This window comes from Nelumbo lutea, chromosome 1 (genome assembly GCF_056320005.1).
Source record: "Nelumbo lutea isolate HS-2025 chromosome 1, American lotus-T2T, whole genome shotgun sequence".
NCBI classification, from domain to species: Eukaryota; Viridiplantae; Streptophyta; class Magnoliopsida; order Proteales; family Nelumbonaceae; genus Nelumbo; species Nelumbo lutea.
The window spans coordinates 68160534-68179578 of record NC_142684.1 but is presented as its reverse complement, the minus strand read 5'-3'; the positions used below and the strand labels follow the sequence as shown (position 1 = coordinate 68179578).

At 38.1% G+C, this 19045-nt stretch overlaps 1 protein-coding gene across 1 annotated transcript; it reads left to right on the top strand.

Annotated features, from left to right (window-relative positions):
• Positions 1–15965: 15965 nt before the first annotated feature.
• Positions 15966–18821, top strand: LOC148875094 (CASP-like protein 2B1). Its single transcript, XM_088984094.1, has 3 exons — positions 15966–16595; positions 16813–16945; positions 18435–18821. Exons 1-3 carry the CDS (start codon positions 16369–16371, stop codon positions 18684–18686), a joined length of 612 nt encoding a protein of 203 aa, XP_088840220.1. The 5' UTR covers positions 15966–16368; the 3' UTR covers positions 18687–18821.
• Positions 18822–19045: the final 224 nt, after the last annotated feature.

The following is a 19045-nucleotide window of genomic DNA, read 5'->3' as shown; positions in this document are numbered from 1 at the left end:
ACAAAGTTTCACATCGGTGGCACACCCCCAGGCGAACGGGCAAGCAGAAGTGACTAATAGGGCGATACTTCGTAGATTAAAGGCTCGCTTAGCCCAAGCCAAGGGATTATGGGTGGACGAACTACCCAGTGTCCTTTGGGCCTACCAAACCACTATCAAAACTGATACAAGTGAAACCCCCTTCAACCTTACATATGGCATAGAGGCGGTGATCCCGGCAGAAATCGAGGTGCCCACGTTACGATTGGGGGCCTACGATGAGGAGGCGAATGATGACGAGCTCTGTACCAACCTAGACTTGGTAGAAGAGGTATGAGACCTATCTTACATCTGAACCGCAGCTTACCAACAAAAAGTAGCTCGGTACTATAATGCTCGGGTCATAAAACGACACTTCCGCGTGGGCGACCTAGTTCTTCGGAAGGTTATAGTACCTAAGCCCAGCATTGGTAAGCTCGGACCGAATTGGGAAGATTTGTACTGAATAAGATGGGTGTTTGAGGAAGGCACATATGAGCTCGAGACTTTGTAAGGAAAGTATGTACCTCGAGCATAGAATATCGACAACCTGAGAAGGTACTACTTGTGACTACCAAACTGGTCAAAAAGGACAACCGAACTGGAGAGAGGACTGCGAGTCACTCCTAGAAGCCTAAAGGCCATGGCGCCGAGCTGACATAAGACCTCGGCACTACGATAAGTCCTAGTCGCCTCTTCGGCATAGGCAAGCAAGTCCTAGTCGCCTCTTTGGCATAGGTAGACAAGTCCTAGTCGTCTCTTCGGCATAGGCAAACCAATTTTAGACGCCTATGAGGCATAGACACTCGGGTGCAAACCCTACAATGTCTAATTCACCTCAGCGTACAACAACAGGTTAATCCCACTTGGGGTCAGGCCCGTTAGCTCGGCACTAAGGGATAACCAACACCTAAGTGAGTAGCCCGTGTGCAGACAGGTCTAGTGTATACCCTATAGTGTCCACCCACCTCGGCGTACAATGTTACGAGGTTATTCCTACTCGGAGTCTAGCTTGTTAGCTCGACAATTCGGGGGTAATCTACACTTTAAAAAAATTTTGCACACAAAGATTTCAAAAACACTTGTATTTCATTAATATGGAATTTTGAGTACAAAAAAAAAAAGTATAATGGGTCGAGCTCGGAGGCTCAGAGTATTGAGTATTACAAAGGGGGTCCAAAAAAGAGGCATTTAGTCACTTCGGAGCTCCTCATCCTTACTAGAGGCTTCGGTAAGAGGATCTGTCTCCATGTAGTCCTCGCCAGCACCGGTCTCCTCATCCTCGTTGAGCAGGTCGTCGTCACTTTCTGCTTCGGAGTTCGGATCTTGGGCAGCTTCGACGACTATCTCCTCTGTGATCTTCGATTTGGTTATGGCACTAAGGTCGAGTTGGGGAAATTCACGTCAGGTCAGCCACTTACTGAGTTTGAATCCTTTGCGGTAACCTGTTGTCCCTACCTCGATCAGCCTTTACCAAAGCTCCACTGAGGACTTGTACTCCTCGACAACCTTAGCCTTAGCCTACTCAATCGCCTGAAGAAGTAACTTGGCCCGTTCCTTCACATGGGCCTCGAGGTTCTCCACCTCCCTCTTCAATGTCGCCTCATGCTCATCGAGCTCTTGCTTCTTTGACATCAATAGAGTGAGCAGCTCCTTCTTAGCTCGCGTGTCGTTCTTCAGTTGGTTATTTTCGTTGCGAGCTAAGTTCAGTTCGGCGTGGGCTTTCTAGGAAGACTTCTCGGCTCCGACGGCCCGCTTCAAGTTCATATCGGACTGATAAGCCAAGGCGTGGATGGAGGTATTCACCTGCCAAGAGAAGGAAACAAGCATCAGTATACAAAAAATCCAAGAACAAAATAGTTTGAAAAGACAAATCCAAGAACTTACCACCATATAGTGAGTAGTCGCTCGGGTCCCAAGCTGAGCAATTAGCAATTCGGCCCAACAAGCGACCTCCTCAACACCAGCTTCCGTTCCTGAGCCCGAGCAGCCATCAACTACCAAGAGAAGGAAACAAGCATCAGTATACAAAAAATCCAAGAACAAAAAGTTTGGAAAGACAAATCCAAGAACTTATCACCATACAATGAATAGTCACTCGGGCCCCAAGCTGAGCAACTGGCAATTCGGCCCAACAAGCGACCTCCTCAGTGAATACCACGTTCTTGCTCTTGAGAAGGCCGAATTTTGGGGTCAAAATACTTCAAACTGCGTCGCCGCTGCTAGAAGAAGTGGTGGCTGTAGGGACGGGCTCCGAAGACGTAGCCTCCTCAGGCATGCAGGGTGGGGAGGGCCTGCCTGAGTCCTCCTTGACCAGGTCTATCACAGGAAGCTGATTGGCAGTTGATGGCTACTCAGGCTCAGGAACGAAAGCTGGTGGGTGCTCAACACGAGCCTTCTTGGAGGCTCTCTTCTTCTTCTTCCCCCTCTTCATGCTCCCGAATAGCTCATTGGCAGGGATGTCGTCCATTACATCTGCGATAAAAAATGAGTTGTCAGATACAATACCAAAGTAAAACTAATAGGAAAAGTGCAGCAAACAACGACCTCCATTGTCTTCAAGTCCAACCTAGCGTCGGGGTCCTGGATGGCTGCCCTCCAATGAGTCGGGAAAGGCCACCCCTCGGTGTTGTGGACCACGAAATAGCACATCTTCTAGGTCGGGACCTTGTTAGGGAGCTCGTGCAAAAGTTTGAAACTAGGGCGTGGTGACAGATAGTAAGTTTGCATGTGCTCGAGCAAAACACAAAATGAATTCTTCTTAATGGAAAGAATAGAAGAAAAGACATCGAGGTCAAGGGGAAGGTTGTAATCGTGGAAAAGTGAAATGGTCCCTACAATGTCGCAGATAGAGTTCGGGTGTAACTGATCTATGGTGATGTTGAAAAATTTTACGATCTCGACTATAAGAGGGTGAAGTGGAAGGCGAAGGCCAACTGCAAGTTGTTCCTCGAAGATCGTGATCTCGTTGTGATCATGATCCCAAGGGAAGTTGCCTAAGGGAATGCTATACACAAAGTCGTTGGGATGTCTGTACCAGGCTACTAAGGTTAGGAGCCCGTCCATTGTCATTGTCAACGGGACAAAGTTGTCTTGCAGCTGACCTCGATGTGAGGTGGAAGCCAGGATACTTGAAGCCTCTCGCTCCTACCGAGGTGAGTTCGCCTCGGGGGGACCGCGGCGCATCCTGACCCAAAATAACCACCTCGGTAGGACGAGGATCCATGGCCTGAGCCGAGGTACCCACTTCGGCTCTAGTAGACTCACCTCCCTTCTAAGAGACTATCAAAACTAAAGCTGGACATACTAAAAAGACACAGAATCAAAAAGAAAAGGCAAAGGGCGACTTACCAAAAGGAAGACCGAAGAAATGAAGGCGACCTCAGAAAGACACCGAATTGAAAGACTTGAACGCGACCTCAAAGATTGCGGATTTGCGGACTTGTGGCGAGGAAAATGAACCCCTTGGCCCCTATTTATAGCCAGTATATCCGATGATCAACAGTTGAGATCCACACGATTCGATGGCTTCTAGGGAAATCGTTTTAATGACCCTCGAGGTTGAAATCGATTTAGCGTGTGTTTTGACATCCACTGAGCTTATAAGACAGTGTGACGTCCGTACGTAACTCAAACGCGACCTAGGTTATTCCTAAGTTGAGTCGGGTGGTTGAACAGGTCTGACCAACAATTTGCCCGTCAAGTCGCCTAGACCTTGTGCCAAATCCACCTAGACTCATCATGAACTCCCCACACCGGGTTGAGACCCCTAGCTCGAGGAGTGGCGGGCAATTGATGAAGGGTGATTTGGCTGGACCTAGCAAGAAGGGGACACGTGGGGCTCGAAGAGTGGCGGGCAATTGATGAAGGGTGATTTGGCTGGACCTAGCAAGAAGGGGACACGTGGGCGCGATCTGATCAAGGGATGACAGCTCAATCTGGCAAGCTCGGGTATTCAGCCACCTCGGCCCAAAACCCACATCGGTGTAGAGGCACCTCGGCATCCAATTCAGTTCAAAACTAAAGAATCAAAGTACCAGATCGGAGCTAATGACCCGAATCACCATGTAACCGTTTCCAGAGGTCTCTCCAACAAATCCCAAGTTACTCAAGATCACGATGAGCTAACAGATCCTGACTTTTCCGAGATCATGATGAAAACTCGTACCAGTCCGCAAGAGTTGGAGATGAAACAATAAGCCTTATCTACATACCGCTCCTCCAAAAGCGGAACAAGCCTAATCTCCACACCTCGGAGATTCTGGAGTTCTTTCGTGAGACCCACGACTACTCTAGTATATAAAGACAGAAACCTCAAGGCAAAGGTACACGTGATTACTCTACTCTCTAACACTCAAGCTCTCAAGCATTCAGCTCGCATTTACAGTATACTTACCGATTTAAACATCGGAACGACCTCACTGGGTTAGCTACCCTGTGTTCTCTGATAAATTGTTTTGCAAACCGATCCAGCTCGTTGTCCACCTGAAGTTCAAATCACCCTCCAGCTAAGAATAGTCAAATCGCACACCATCATGGTTCAAATTGAAATCCCCACGAGAGAGGCATCCAAATGCAACATTCCACAAGCTGTATAAATTGGTAAGAGAAACCACATAAGACAGTGTGACGTCCGTACATCAAAGGACTAATGTTACGTTAAATAATGTGTTGCTCTTAACTTGAGAAATAGTAAGAAGCATACAAAGGTGGATATTTTCGTCCATAGTGATATCACAAGGGGCTCAATCAAGAGGGAAATCAGCCAAATTAAGAAAGGTGAAACGGTAGTACATAACTGAATATGATAGGCGTGGACGGTATCTTCAATTGTCTATTGATCAGACGTCCATACATACCTTAGAATCAAATTAATATTATTCTTTCGGCGTCGATGAGATGCAAATTTGTGAAAGAATCCTGTGTATCTATCACCATAGTCCAACCAATTGCGACGGGACCTTAGTTTCTAATAGACCTCCTCTAACAGCGTACACCTATCTAGTTCTGCCCCTTGTATAATTGATGAACTAGGTGTACATGGGTTGCTTTGTAGATCTGTAATTTGTTTGTTGTAGAGTGTTAATTTGGCCATGGAAATCACCTTGACATCTCTTACCCCAATCAACGATAAGTTTTACTGTAGCATTGTATTAATTTGTCAAGAAATGACAACCCCAAATTAAGAGAAGACCAAACATTTTGTACGTCATGCTCAAGAAGCCATGTTGCTCCAAATTGGAATGGGCGCACGGCGACCCTTGTGCCAAATGTTGAATCCAATCTGAAGAGAAAAACTCAATCCATGCAAGTGTACAGATAAAAGATGTCAGTCATCAATTAAGTCTCTCTCAAACTCTTGCATTAAGCTCACGCCCATTAGACCAATTAAGTAAACCTAATTGGCCCCTGAAAACCAAGATCCATCACACCAAATGTCTGCATGAAATGTACTAATTCGTTTGCTTTTGAGGAGCATGAAACTACATACCACCCTCCTTCTCTGAACTAGATAGAATAGAGTTCGGGTTAATTACCCACCAATAACCTTGGGCGTGACAGTTGAGAGCATACTTGGGTAACCTCTCCTCTTGTCATATCCGATACTCTTAGAAGGGTGTCCATACGTACAAATTAACCAACTCCCAACAAAACGTAGTGGACTACTTCGACGGGGCAGCGGGATTTGATCCAGGTGTCTACTTCATGGGGCTACACAACAGGGGGTGGCCCATCCCCTTTCCCTTGTAGGGAAAGATGCATGTGCCGTAGAAATCAGTATTCTCATGCTGGAACTTCTCAAAGGAAAGAGCTAACAACGATGAATTTGTGAAACTACAGATTAGTCCGACTCAAGTGAGCTAAATCACACGCAGAGCCAGTGCGAATGCAAATATTTGGGAAGGGTACAAATACAAATATATTCAGTGCAAATGTATACAAAATAATTGAAAATATAAGGTTTCGTACTCCTTCCAAACTGAGCCTAAGGTGAAAGTAATTGGTGCGAGCTCGGGAGTATTCACCATCTCACATCCCCTGTAGTAGCATACATGTCAGCAACATTGTATCTTCATCATTTATAAAAATGAGGATGGTAACAATGTTTCATCAAAAAATCCTAATATTCACTTTCTATTTCTACCCTTTATCATGTTATTTATTTTAAAGCTTGATTTTCACTTTTCATTTTTACCATTTGTTATGTTTTTTATTTTTTCAATTTTATTTAATTAATGGTTAACACTTGTAATTGGATAAAGTAAATAAAATAATAATAATAATAATAATAATAATAATAATAATAATAATAATAATAATAATAATAATGTTGTGGAACCTATTCCTCACCTTATCTGATCTTCTCTAACAAACATCTTCATTGATTAGAGCCAATATGTGTCAAGTATTGAATGGTTTGACCAAATCATGAATTTGAATTGAAGGGAGGAATGGATTTTTTCAACCTCTCTCTTTTCATCATGGAACAATCAATGAGATGATTAAATGAAGCTTTTTTTTTTCTCCCTGTTTTTTTTTTTTCAATTATCTCTATTAACGTAATAAGTTGTATTGGATCAAAAAATGCTCTTAGGTTCATTACATTGATTCGTTTTAGGTTGTTTTTTTTCTTGACAATCATCAGGCCAATCTCGTAATTTAACACCCTACCAATGCAATACCGTAGGGGTTGCACTTGTTAGGGCCATAGGGGTTTAGAATGCATTTTATTGACAGGAAATCCGAACTCTTCTATATAATTTGGACGGATGTTTGATTTGAATCTGAATATCAATGAATTAGGATCAACTGATATCCTAATGCTAGCCATTAGATATAGAAATAACTGCCCCACCATTGATGAGCAAAACAGCAAGAGGCAAAAGGTCAATTGTCATCATTCACACATGAAGCCAAGACATAAATTCTAAACCCCAATTCTCTCCTTTAAACCCCCTCTCTGCATAGTGTATATCTTATCCATTCCCCCTACTTTACAATAGGAAGGAAGAAGCAAAAATGGCGTCTCTCTTATCCTATGCACCTTTCTCCTCAAAATGAAGAAAACAATATGAATTACCAAAAAAAAAAAAGGAATACACAAAAAATTTACAAAAAAATATAGAAAATCATAAAAATTTCTATACCATACTAAAAAATGAGAATGTTGCAATTGGTTTGGTCAAAACACCCTAATTTTGCTTTTCAACTTTATCCTCAACTTTCTATTTTTTCCCCATTGCATATATTGTCATTGAAAAATAATTATGAAAAACATAAAATGAAGAAAATAATATAAATTACAAAAAAGCAAAGAAGTACATAGAAAATTTACAAAAAATATAGAAAATCATAAAAACTTCTATACCATACTAAAAAATGAGAAAGTTGCAATTGGTTTGGTCAAAACACCTTGATTTTACTTTTCAACTTTACCCTCAACGTTCTATTTTTCCCATTGTATATGTGTCATTGCAAAATCATTATGAAAAAGCACATAAAATGAAGGAAAAATATAAATTACAAAAAAAAATTAAAGAAACTAAGAGAAAATTTACAAAAAAAGAATAGAAAATCATAAAATTGAAGAAAAAACATAAATTACAAAAAAGAAAGAAACACCATAAATTATAGAAAAATGAACAAAAAATGTAGAATAAAATAAAAAATTATATCTACTACCATATATAAAATTTGAGAATGATTTAATTAGTGTGGTCGAAAAACCCTAATTTTCCATACTAATTCTACCCCTTAGTTTTTTGGTTATTCTGGCATATCCCAATTCTATACGAAGGTGCATGATAATTGTTGGCAAAAAATTCTAAAAAGAAATTGGGTGGGTTAGGTACTTAGGTTTGGGTTGAGCTTCAACCCAACCCACCTGACTCATCAACCCGCTAGTGACCCATTTTGGGTTCAACCCAAACCTACCATAACTCAACCCAACCTGCCCAACCCATTAATTTTTCACATAATACATAAATTCTAGAAAAATATAACTATAAAAATACATAATATAAATAAAGATATAAAATTTAGAAAATAACATAAATTAAAGAAAAAATAAAAATTACAAAATAATTATGAAAAAAAACACATTAAATGAAGAAAATGATATAAGTTACAAAAAATAATGAAATATATAAAAAATTTACAAAAAATGTAGAAAATCATAAAAATTGATGAGAAATAACAAAAATTACAAAAAACAAAGAAAACCATAAATTACAAAAAAAACGAAAATATAGAAATTTCATTCCATGGGCCCTAGACATGTTTGCCAATTAGGCCCAAGTTTTATAAGGGCATTTGGCCATTAGGACTGTATGTTATCATGTGTGTGGTTGTTATATAGGACCTATTACTAATGTCCTCAATGTATGCAACATTGTGACACATTATGAATTGTTTGGTTATTTTATTATTGGACAAATGTGCGGAGGTGCTCAACATGCTTAGAAGGTGTTTGTATACATGTTACTTTAGTGGTTGGTTGATAAATTTTGATTCCAACTAATTTCTTTATCTCCTATTAGTTAAAAAGTATGAAGAAAATGTTTTTAGTTTTAAATGCAAGTCATTTAATAGTCATCTTAGATAATGACTTTTGTTATTCAATGGTTAGTTGTGTAAATTAACATTATAGCTTTGTTTACTTTTAACCATTAACAGTAATTATTTTCATAGGTTTTAGGTTATTACAAAGCAGGAGACCAGTTAAGAGTAGCATCTCCTATTCTCCATAAATTTTGTGTTTCATTGGGATGAACTGTATGTATTACATTATATGCATATTATAAAATTTGGATCTTGGCATTTTGTGAGGATAGTCTTTTTTATGTATTACATAATTGTCTTAAGATTTAAACGGTATGTGAACTTTCATCTATGCCTGAGATATAAAAGCATAGTCATACATCACCATTAATATTAAATATCTATAAAAGCATAGTCATACATCACCATCGATATTAAATATCTATAAAAGCACAGTCATACATCACCATCAATATTAAATATCTATAAAAGCATAGTCATACATCACCATCAATATTAAATATGCATGCATTGCACCAGCCATTACACTAATCATTAGTAAAATTTGAATTAATGATAGAGGGCATTAATCGGTAGACACTCGCCTAATTTGGCGTAGGATTAGATGTTAACCCTCCTTCCTTAATTAGTAGAGTTCTTCAATGCTCACATCAAGCCTATGTCAAACCCAACTAGCAGAAATTTCATGCCCCATACGACAACAGAAGGTACAATAGCGAGGTAGGCGTTCATATTGAACCTGCAGCTTTATTGTACGCCCGTTGAGTAGCTGATATGGGACTTCTTGCGGAAGAAGGTCATTAACATCAACCTCCACACGAATTTGAGCAAATTGAGTACTCCATTTGACTACACCTTTCGGATCTGGTTGATATGACCGACCAATTTGCGTAGCAATCTGCTGCACAGCATTAACATTTGAATATTCCATAGGGAGCCCATATAAATGTAGTCAAACTAATAGTAAACTTACTTAAATCTATTAGTACCCGGTGTAAATTCCATTATGAAAGATGGACCAACCCTCCAATATTGTTTCAGCATTTCGTTGAGAGTTTGAGACCAATCAATTCGATTATATGGGAAGCAATGGTAGGCATGTAATATGAGTAAGGTCATGCTTGAGATTTGGGAGTGCTTATATTAAAAATAAGTACTTATTTGTATTTGGTATCCAGTTTTTTAAAGTGCTTATTTTTTAAAATAAGCATTTATTTTATATTGGGCGTTTGGTGGTCTTCTTCTCCAATAGGCACTTAAATAAGCAATTGTGACTTTTTTATCCTTCATTTTCTTTCAAATTTTCAAAATACCCAATCTAAAGTGAATGAATAAAAGTACTTTGATAGAAGTGCTCTTATAAAAAAGTTTTCATAAAAGTATTTTTGTAAAAGTGTTTTAATGTAAAAGTACTTTTTTAAAAGTGTTTTTATAAAATTACTTTCCTAAAACATAAAATAATCACTTAATTACAAAAAGAAGGTATCATGCTCAACCTAAGACCCTGAAATCCTAGTGTATGGATTACTCAAAAAAAAAAGAAGAAGAAGAAGAAGAAACCCCAGTGTATGGATAGCTAGGATGTAATTATCCCAATAGTGTTTCTCAATACTAACTCTGTTGATTGGCTTTTGTCCTTGAAAATTCTGCTATTGCTTCATTTTCTGATAAAAATAAATAAAAAATTCTGCTAATGCTTTCTTGCCACATGGTCCATGTGACTGTCAAGGGGGAAGTCCTCTTGAAAATGGATACCCTTCTGCTTAGGCCTTTTAATTTCCAGTACTTGAAATGATCCATGATAGAGTATGAGAAACACCAAGAGACCCCAAAAAGTTTTATGTAGTGGGACCATATTTGTGTAGAAAATCTTCAGTGGAGCAGCAAAGGATTTATCATTTCTTCCCTCCATAGAGTCACAAGAGTCACAACTCACAAAGGGTGCAGGTAGTGGAATCTAGGGGCATGCCTCTTCTAACCAGGCTGTTCCTAATAGGACATTTGCCCATATGGCACTTCATATGAAGAAAGCAATTTCGGATGCAGCTGCAGTTTTCCAGATGGATTTTGTGGGGAAACCATTTATGATTTATCACTGGGCCTTGGATCGTGTTGAGAAATGAGAAAGCACCAAATGGGCCACCAGTCTAGATTCCCCTGTCAGGGGTATTTGGATCCACAGTACCTAAAGCTCTCACTTTAAGCGATCCACAAAACACCAAGGAGCAATAGCCTAGCCTTGAGCCTTCAACCAAGAAAATTTGCACTGGAGTGTGGATTTTGACTACCTTAAGCAAACAAAATAGAAATTAGTTAGGTCCATATGACCTGGCTTGGGCCTACAATAAGTGACAGAGATCAAGTTAGACATTCAAGTAGTGTTGGGGCTTGATCTGTGGCTATGGCCCAAACCTGTTAATAATTAATCTCCTTGACGTGACACTATGGCAAGACTAAAATGAAGACATGATCTCCAAATTTACAAATCATACACAACAATTAAGCAAAAGAAATTGCAGGCTACATTGCATTTGCACGCTCTTCACTAGGGGAACTTGAAGATAAGTTGGTTGGTGGAAAAACCATAGAAGGCGTCAAAGTCTCAAACCTCAACACTTGCAATAATTTTCAACTAAGGGCATAACAATAATAAATATCCTTCTTATGTGGTTAGCACATCTCATTGCACTCCAATCTCCAATATTATGTAAAGCATAGACATCATGATTTAAAATAAAAATCCCCTAAAACTCCAATATCATATAAAACATATAAAAATCAATCAATCAATAAATCGGATTCTTGTAACCCGCTAAAACTCCTGCACATTCCAAATATTAAAAAAGATGGACAAAAACTAAACAGATAAAACTAATAAATAAACAATAGATGAATGGGTTTTTTCTGTGCCTGAAACAGAATAGCTACCACCTTATTATGGTTATAAATGAAGGTGCAAGGAAAGGCCATTTGACAAGCGAAATCCTCTAGATTTTAGACGATCCAGAGTAAGAATACTATCAACAGCAACCGGCATAGGGCTTTTTTCTTTTTGTTTGGTAGAGAGACTAAAGGAGAAATCTCTTCTTCTTCACCAAGTTAAAGTTAGACCCTACCTGTTAATTAATATTATTGAGCTAAATTTTGGGTAATGCTAGGTTATTTGTCTTTTCTGGTTGCAGCTTGACCATCCAAAGCATTCATCAGAAGAGGAATGAGGTTATGGCAGATGATTTCCTTGGGCTACAAGCTCTATCAAATACTTCAATCGAATTATACAGGGAAATGCAGGAGAATTCATTTAGAATGTAAGCATTCACATAAATCAATGAGAGGGAGATCAGAGAGGGGGTGAGAGCAGGGGCGGAGTTAGGAGTTTTTATTAAGGGGGCAAAACCTAAAAAACATAGATAGGGGGGCCAAAAGCTAGGAAACATGGGTAGAGAGGCTAAAATATAAGTGGAACTTAAATAGATTTTATGGAAATTTTGAAGGTATTGGGAGGGGCCATGGCTCCCCTCAGACACCCCCTGGCTCTGCCCCTGTGTGTGTGTGAGTGAGAGGGAGAACTGAAAGGGGGTGAGAGAGAGAGAGAGATTGAGTGAGTGAGATTACCGGATGTTCAGCAGAGAAGCAACGGCACCAGCGAGAGAGCTAACAGAATAGACGAAGAACGGAGCAAAGAGACACGCAAGACAGCCAGGGTGGAGTGAGAGGAGTTTACCTCAATGATAGAACCGATGAATTTTACATTGATAATTTTAATGTATAATTTACATCGATTCTTGGTGTAAAGAAAAATGAAAGTGGAATTTTACACTGATTTTTGGTGTAAAATTATGTGCCTAGCAAACGTATGTAAAATCAAACCGGGATATAAAGTTTACGCTGGTTCAATTTTCCACCCCAAACAAACGCAGCGTTAATTGCTTTTTTTCTGTTTATGGTTAAACTTTACTGTTATTCTGTTAATATGAAATCGACCACTCTTTCACGTGGGAATTTGAATGGGATGGTGAATATATGAGAAAATACCATAATAGCGTAGGAACCAAAGTGAATTCATGCCAAATTGCCAGCTGGCCCAACAGATTAGGACTCACATATCGAACAACATACCAAATAAAGGCATGAGAAAGGAGACAAATCTTCCGTTGTCTAGTTATTAGTTGAAAGGTATTTCTGTTTCTCGAAAAGAAAACAAATACTTGAGGGAAACTATAGCGATTGAAATGAAATGAAACCATGGCTATAGTGGGAATTAAGTAATTAAGTTTGTATATGTATTGTGAAACACACATGTGGCATGTAGTTGCAGTTGCATTGGTATGAGCATGTAAATAATTTGACACGTCTGTTAGAGACATGAATGTGTAGGATTCATGCATGCACGAGACATTAATTGAAATGGATAAGAGAAATGCATTATGATGTCTTTATAATTTTATCCTTATCGCATGCATGTTTTCCACTTGGAACTTGGAAAGGGGAGGGAGGTCATACCAATGCCGCAGCCCGCAGTTATTCTCGCAGGTAGCCTTCACTATATCAATGTGCACTTTTTTTTTTTCTTTATTAATATTCTTTTTTCCCTTTTATCTTAATTTAGCTAGGGAATCCCACCTTATGCAATTATCCTTATAACTAATATTAGCCACTTATATTCTTAATTTCAATTCAAATTTAGATATAAATCTTAAAACTTGAATCCTAAATTCAAAAATCTAAACCCTAAACCATTAAACTCTAAAAATCCTAACCCTAAACCTTAAACCGTCTAAACTCTTAAACCATTAAACCCTTAAGTCGTAAATCCTAAAATCTAAAATTTAAATCCTTATATTTTAAAATCAAAATCTTTAAATCCTAATTTTGAAGTTATTGTCAAGGTTTTTGAACCGCCATTGACCCAGATGGTCAGATCATTTGGCCCAAGAACCGTGTAGGCAATTGGTTCTATTTTATCCCAAACCGTATATTTAGCCAAAACCATTAAAAAGGTCAACAATTCATTAACTTAGGAGATCAAACTGTCAATCCATTGACCGGCTCAACGGTTTTGACCATTTTTTATTTTTTAATTATTTTTTATATTTTTATAATTTATTTGTTAGAACAGGTTATCTATTCGAAACGAATGTCAGACCATCAACTCAGAAACTGGCTGCCAAAATGGTTCCGTTTTCGAGTCTTTTTTTTTTAAACGTTGGTTATTGTATAAAATGATTTTGGAACATGTCCTCCAATGGATTAAGAGCCAAATATTTTCTTACTATGGGCAATTAATTACTGTTTTAAGCCATTTCTTTAAGGTAAAAAAAAAAAAAAATTAGAAACTCCTTTGAACTTCAAACCTGAAAGATTCCTTCATAATTTAAGGAATCTCATTAAAAGACCTGAGTGGCAATAATCCTTCTCTGGAACCTGCTTCTCATTATCTCTTCATCAAATCAATTAAAGTACTTTAAAAAAAATTTGTTTTATGTATCTTGTTGAAAGAGAATGTAGACCCCATTGTGATTGCAAGGAAAGAAAGAAAATGAAAATATTATGAAGACTACATGCAAGTATGGAGGTCAGACACTTGTCCTATACGAGGATTAACATCTACCACACCGGATGAGTTCCACCTGAAAATCAGAAACTTTGTACCACACCATAGTTTTTTGGGCTTTTGAAATAAACTATTGTTTCTTCACTCTCCCATTAAAGTTCAGTAAAATACAATTTCTAGATATTGCCCCTGCCATTCTCTCCTGAAACGATCAGTTGTATCCTACATGTAATAAATTTGAAAGAGGAAAGAAAAAAGGATAAAAAAACAAATTAATCTACTCCAAGATAGAAAACATATTGAGGTTCTCTCAATATTAGTCATTACAATTCAAAGCAGGAATCTGATCAAATTGGTCATGTTTGAGCTAGGATGCCAAATTAGTATTATAAACACCAATTAGAGAGGCCCTGCAAATAAAATTGCTATTGACTAGTAAAGTTTAAAAAGTATAATCCCCACGACCTGTTAATGGATCAGGTCTGGCTCAGGATAGGGTGTCTCAATCCTGTTTCGATTATTGATTATGTTGGAATCAAAATCAATTTGAATGGATTTAAATTAATAAGACATATTGAATTGGACCATTTTAGATTTAATAGTCCAAATCAATTTGAATGGATTAGATAAATTAATAAGACATTGAATTGGACCATTTTACACTTCATAGTCCAAAGTATTTGTTATTGGATTGGATTGGACCTGATCCATTTGTAATACATGCATTTATATTGAACTGGGTGGATTGAACCAATATACAATCTGTTAACATAAGATAAGAGTATGGATGTCAATGAACCAGGTTTGGATCGGATCCAATCTAAATTAAAATCAATTTGAACATTTTGGATATCCCATACATTGAATTGGAGCAGTCTACAATGTACCAAATTATTCATCAGACTGTATTGGACCTGGTCCATTTGTAGTGGACTCATATTGGAGAATGAACCAAACTATTCATCAGACTGGACTGGGCCTGGTCCATTTGTAATGCACTCATATTGGACCAGTCTAGAATGAATCAAACTATTCATTAGACTGGATTGGGCTTGGTCATTTGTAATGTACTCATATTAAACCAGATCGGATTTGATCAATATCCGGTACATTGACAGTACTCCCCAGGACCGAAGACCAATTAGTTATTCGGGACAATTGGGCTGCGCAATTATACCTGATTATATTTGGCTATGATAATTATCAATATTATTATAATAATAACAATTTTGAATTTTATTTTATTAATATAAACTTGATAAAACAAAATTAAAAGATAAAATATGTATTTTTAATCATAATTATCTTATTTATCAAACCTACTCGTTTAATTTAGATATAAATATAACAAAGATACAAAAAAAAAACTAAAAAAAATCTCTATAATTAATATTATTATGTAATTGGCTTCGGGTCTGAAACTCTGAATTGGTTCGGAATAGCAACAACCGATCCCAACAAAAATCTCATGAGAACCAGAACAAAGATAATCGGTTTGATCGGTTCGTTTCAGTTAGGTAGACCCGACCCATTGACAGCCCCGCTGCTAATAGCATGTCGAATTTTTCTTCTGTTTTATTATTATTATTATTTTTTTTTAATCTCATTAGAGAAAAAGGAGAGTAGCATGTGGATTGCGGAGGGATGATTCCAAGCTTAAAGTTAAAGGCTTTAAACCATTGAAATGTCACTTTTGAGTTCAGTCACATTTACCATTTTCTTATGTCTTCTTCCTGGGAATCATCTTCTCAGAAACAAAACCAAGAAAATATCATCTCTTTGGTACCGAAGAAGATGACAGTATGAGCATCGGAAACTCCCTCCACCCATTCTCAAGGGAGATTTTCGAAACACTCGTTCATCTCAACTCTGAGAAGAAATTCTCAATATCATGCTGTAGTCCTTTAAATGCACACGCAGAAGCAAGATTCGGTCTCCAACCTCATAAATTAATGCTCTTAAACGATAGGATAAGCTGTCCTTCACCCATTCCAGAACAGCTAGCCCTTGCCTTTACGGCTTTGGTGATTCTGGAACCCAGTAGATTAGGCACTTGGCAAGAGCTGCATCCAAGTTCCATTAATACTACAACACAGTCATCAGTAAACTTCTCTTGAGGTGGTGCCTATAAAATATCGTGGTTTCATGCTGGAGTGGCTGGTCTTGACTAATTTTCTCTCTCCGGCCTCTGAGATTCTTGTGCTTCTGCATTTTGAAGATCTCCGTTCGCAAAGATGACTTCCGGTGGTGATATCACCGTTAGTCCTGGAAATGTTCCGGTATATCATAAGAACAATTTGGAGGTGATTGACAGAAGGGTGAAAGTTGCGGAGGTGGTCTTAAGGTGTATGATATGTGGGTTAGGAATTCTGACAGCTGTTCTTGTAGGATCTGATACACAGGTCAGGGAGATCTTCACCATTCGAAAGAAAGCAAAGTTCACAGACATGAAAGCTCTTGTGTAAGTTCTCTACACTCTCTCCCCTCTTGGAGCCCCGGTCAGAAAATGAAAAGTTGGGTAAAGAATTACTTATGCCAACAAATCTATACGTGGTGATTTACGTTTGCTCGATTAAAATTAAAACTGTCACAAATTTGTTAAAACTCCTATATGCTTTTTAGCAAAACTAAGAAGTTTTACTGTAAGTTGATTGTGATTTTTGTTCTGAACTGAGCAGGTTTCTGTTGATAGCTAATGGGATAGCTGCTGGTTATTCCCTCATCCAGAGTCTGCGTTGTGTTGTGAGTGTAATTAGGGGCAGTTTACTCGTCAACAAGCCGTTGGCTTGGGCTATTTTCTCTGGTGATCAGGTAAGCCATCTTTGCCTTAGACTACGTCTTTCGTGCTTCACTCTCAGAGTTTTGACAAGCACAACCTACGCCGGTGGCTGGTGCCTTACAAACGGCATACATCATATTGACACATGGAAGGTCTTGGGTCTCACCATATGTAGGGTAAGCAATAGAGAGGCAAAAGATTCGGCCCGCTCTGTTACCAGATTTTGACCACATAAAGGATCCATTCCTTTTTTAATGTATGAAAGACGAAACTACTTTGACTGTTTTGGGAGCCAGCGGTGAATGACACCGTGTGGGTAAAACAATATTTACATTCAATATTTTTTAGTTGAAAAGACAAATGTGGACTGTATTATCATTAATTAAAAACACAGTATGGCAAGTCTTTTTTAAAAGATTTTTAGAAGATTTAATAGACAAAAGATAATACGAAATTTTGTATCAAAATCTAGAGCATCTTTTTGGAACTGTGATTATATTTTTTTCTCAACCAAATGATAAAATACCAAAATACAAATTGTCGGGCTTCTAAAAAATGATAATTTGCACAAAAAGATACACCAAATGGGGCTAAGGTATCATGTGCAGCAACTCCCAAAACAGTCTACCTGTTTTTTTTTTTTTTTTTCAAACAGCCAAAGTAATTTCATGATGCCAATTTTCTCCTTTTCATGCATTATTCACTCTTGAATCTATCAAGGTCCTGTTTGTTTTTTTAGAAGTTATTTATTTAGGTAAATGCACTCAAGGCTCAGTTTGGAAGGAGTATAAATGCAAATGTGTAGAATGCAAAACCTTTTATTTTGTCTGCATTTGTGTTGTACATATTTGAATTTGTATTCTTTTCAAACTGAGGCTAAGTGTTTTCTTGTAGTTGTATTTATCCATATTCTTTTATTTCCTAGAAAAATAAGACAATGATCATTTTAGCCATAAAAAAATAATTATTAAAAGGGATAATTTTATCCCATGCAAGTGATGACAATTTTCTCAAGGTTATTTATCCACGTGGGATACCCAAAGAAAATAAAATTTTCATGAATCCCACATAAATATTAAAAAAAAAAAAAGTTATGGGTATCTTGGTCAATGGAAATAAAATTCCATTGATCAACTTTTCATTCTCTAAAAATCAAAAAAAAAAAAAAAAGAACAGGCCCCAAGAATATATTCCTGACCAGTTTAAGCTTAACTCAGGCCAAACCCTAAGATGTGGGCTAAGGCTTGAGTCAAAATTGAGCCCGAGGTCAAGCCCAATTTGCCTATTTGCCCAATATCAGACCTAGCCCAAACTGAAATTTGGGTTGGGCTGAAAGCTATGTCGAGCTTAACCGCTTAAGTTGGTTAAACGGGCTCAAGTGGAGCTTATTAGTTATGAGACAATAAAATTTCTATGATGCACGAAACATGGCCTGTGGTTCGGTGGCACCAAATCCGATGGGTGATGGAAGGGTCTAACCTTCAGATTCTGATAAAGGAACGATAACTGCTAATGTGGCAGGTGATGGCTTATGTGCTGATGGCTGCGTTTGCAGCGGCGGCACAATCGTCGGTGATAGCTGAAATGGGGCAACCGGAGTGGCAGTGGATGAAGGTGTGCAATCTCTATGAAAAGTTCTGCACCCAAGCAGGGGAAGGAATAGTGATTGCGCTTGTGGTTAGCCTTAGCATGGTAACACTCTCTTTTATATCCGCCTTCAACCTCTTCCGCTTGTATGGAGAAACTGAAGCTCAATACAGAGGAGGATGGTAGCTAGGTCGGTGTGGTTGCGCATTTGCATTTTTCAAGTGGGTTCTGTCTTCTATGTGAGTGGTCATCTTATTTTCTGTTTGAATGTAATACTAATGTTTATAATTAATAAACGAAAGCAAAGAGTTCGAGACAAAAGGTTGGAGCCCTTTTAATCCATGAACGATTCAAGAAGAGTAGGGTCACTCGCTGGAAAGTGGAAACCCTTTTACCACCTGGCTTGGTCATTGGACCGGTTAAGGCTGGGACTGGTATCTCAGGTCTCAACGTCAAAACCTCATTGTAACGTCTGGTTTTTCTGTCGATCAAATTTAGATGTTTGGTTCCGTGTATATTTATTAAATAAACGTTTTGTATTTGTG

Bases quoted from the DNA above. Each gene is read 5' to 3' on its own strand.
- LOC148875094 (XM_088984094.1), top strand. From the start codon at position 16,369: ATGACTTCCGGTGGTGATATCACCGTTAGTCCTGGAAATGTTCCGGTA. The intron at 16,596-16,812 runs GTAAGTTCTCTA...TGAACTGAGCAG, and splicing joins ACAGACATGAAAGCTCTTGT to GTTTCTGTTGATAGCTAATG. The intron at 16,946-18,434 runs GTAAGCCATCTT...CTAATGTGGCAG, and splicing joins CTATTTTCTCTGGTGATCAG to GTGATGGCTTATGTGCTGAT.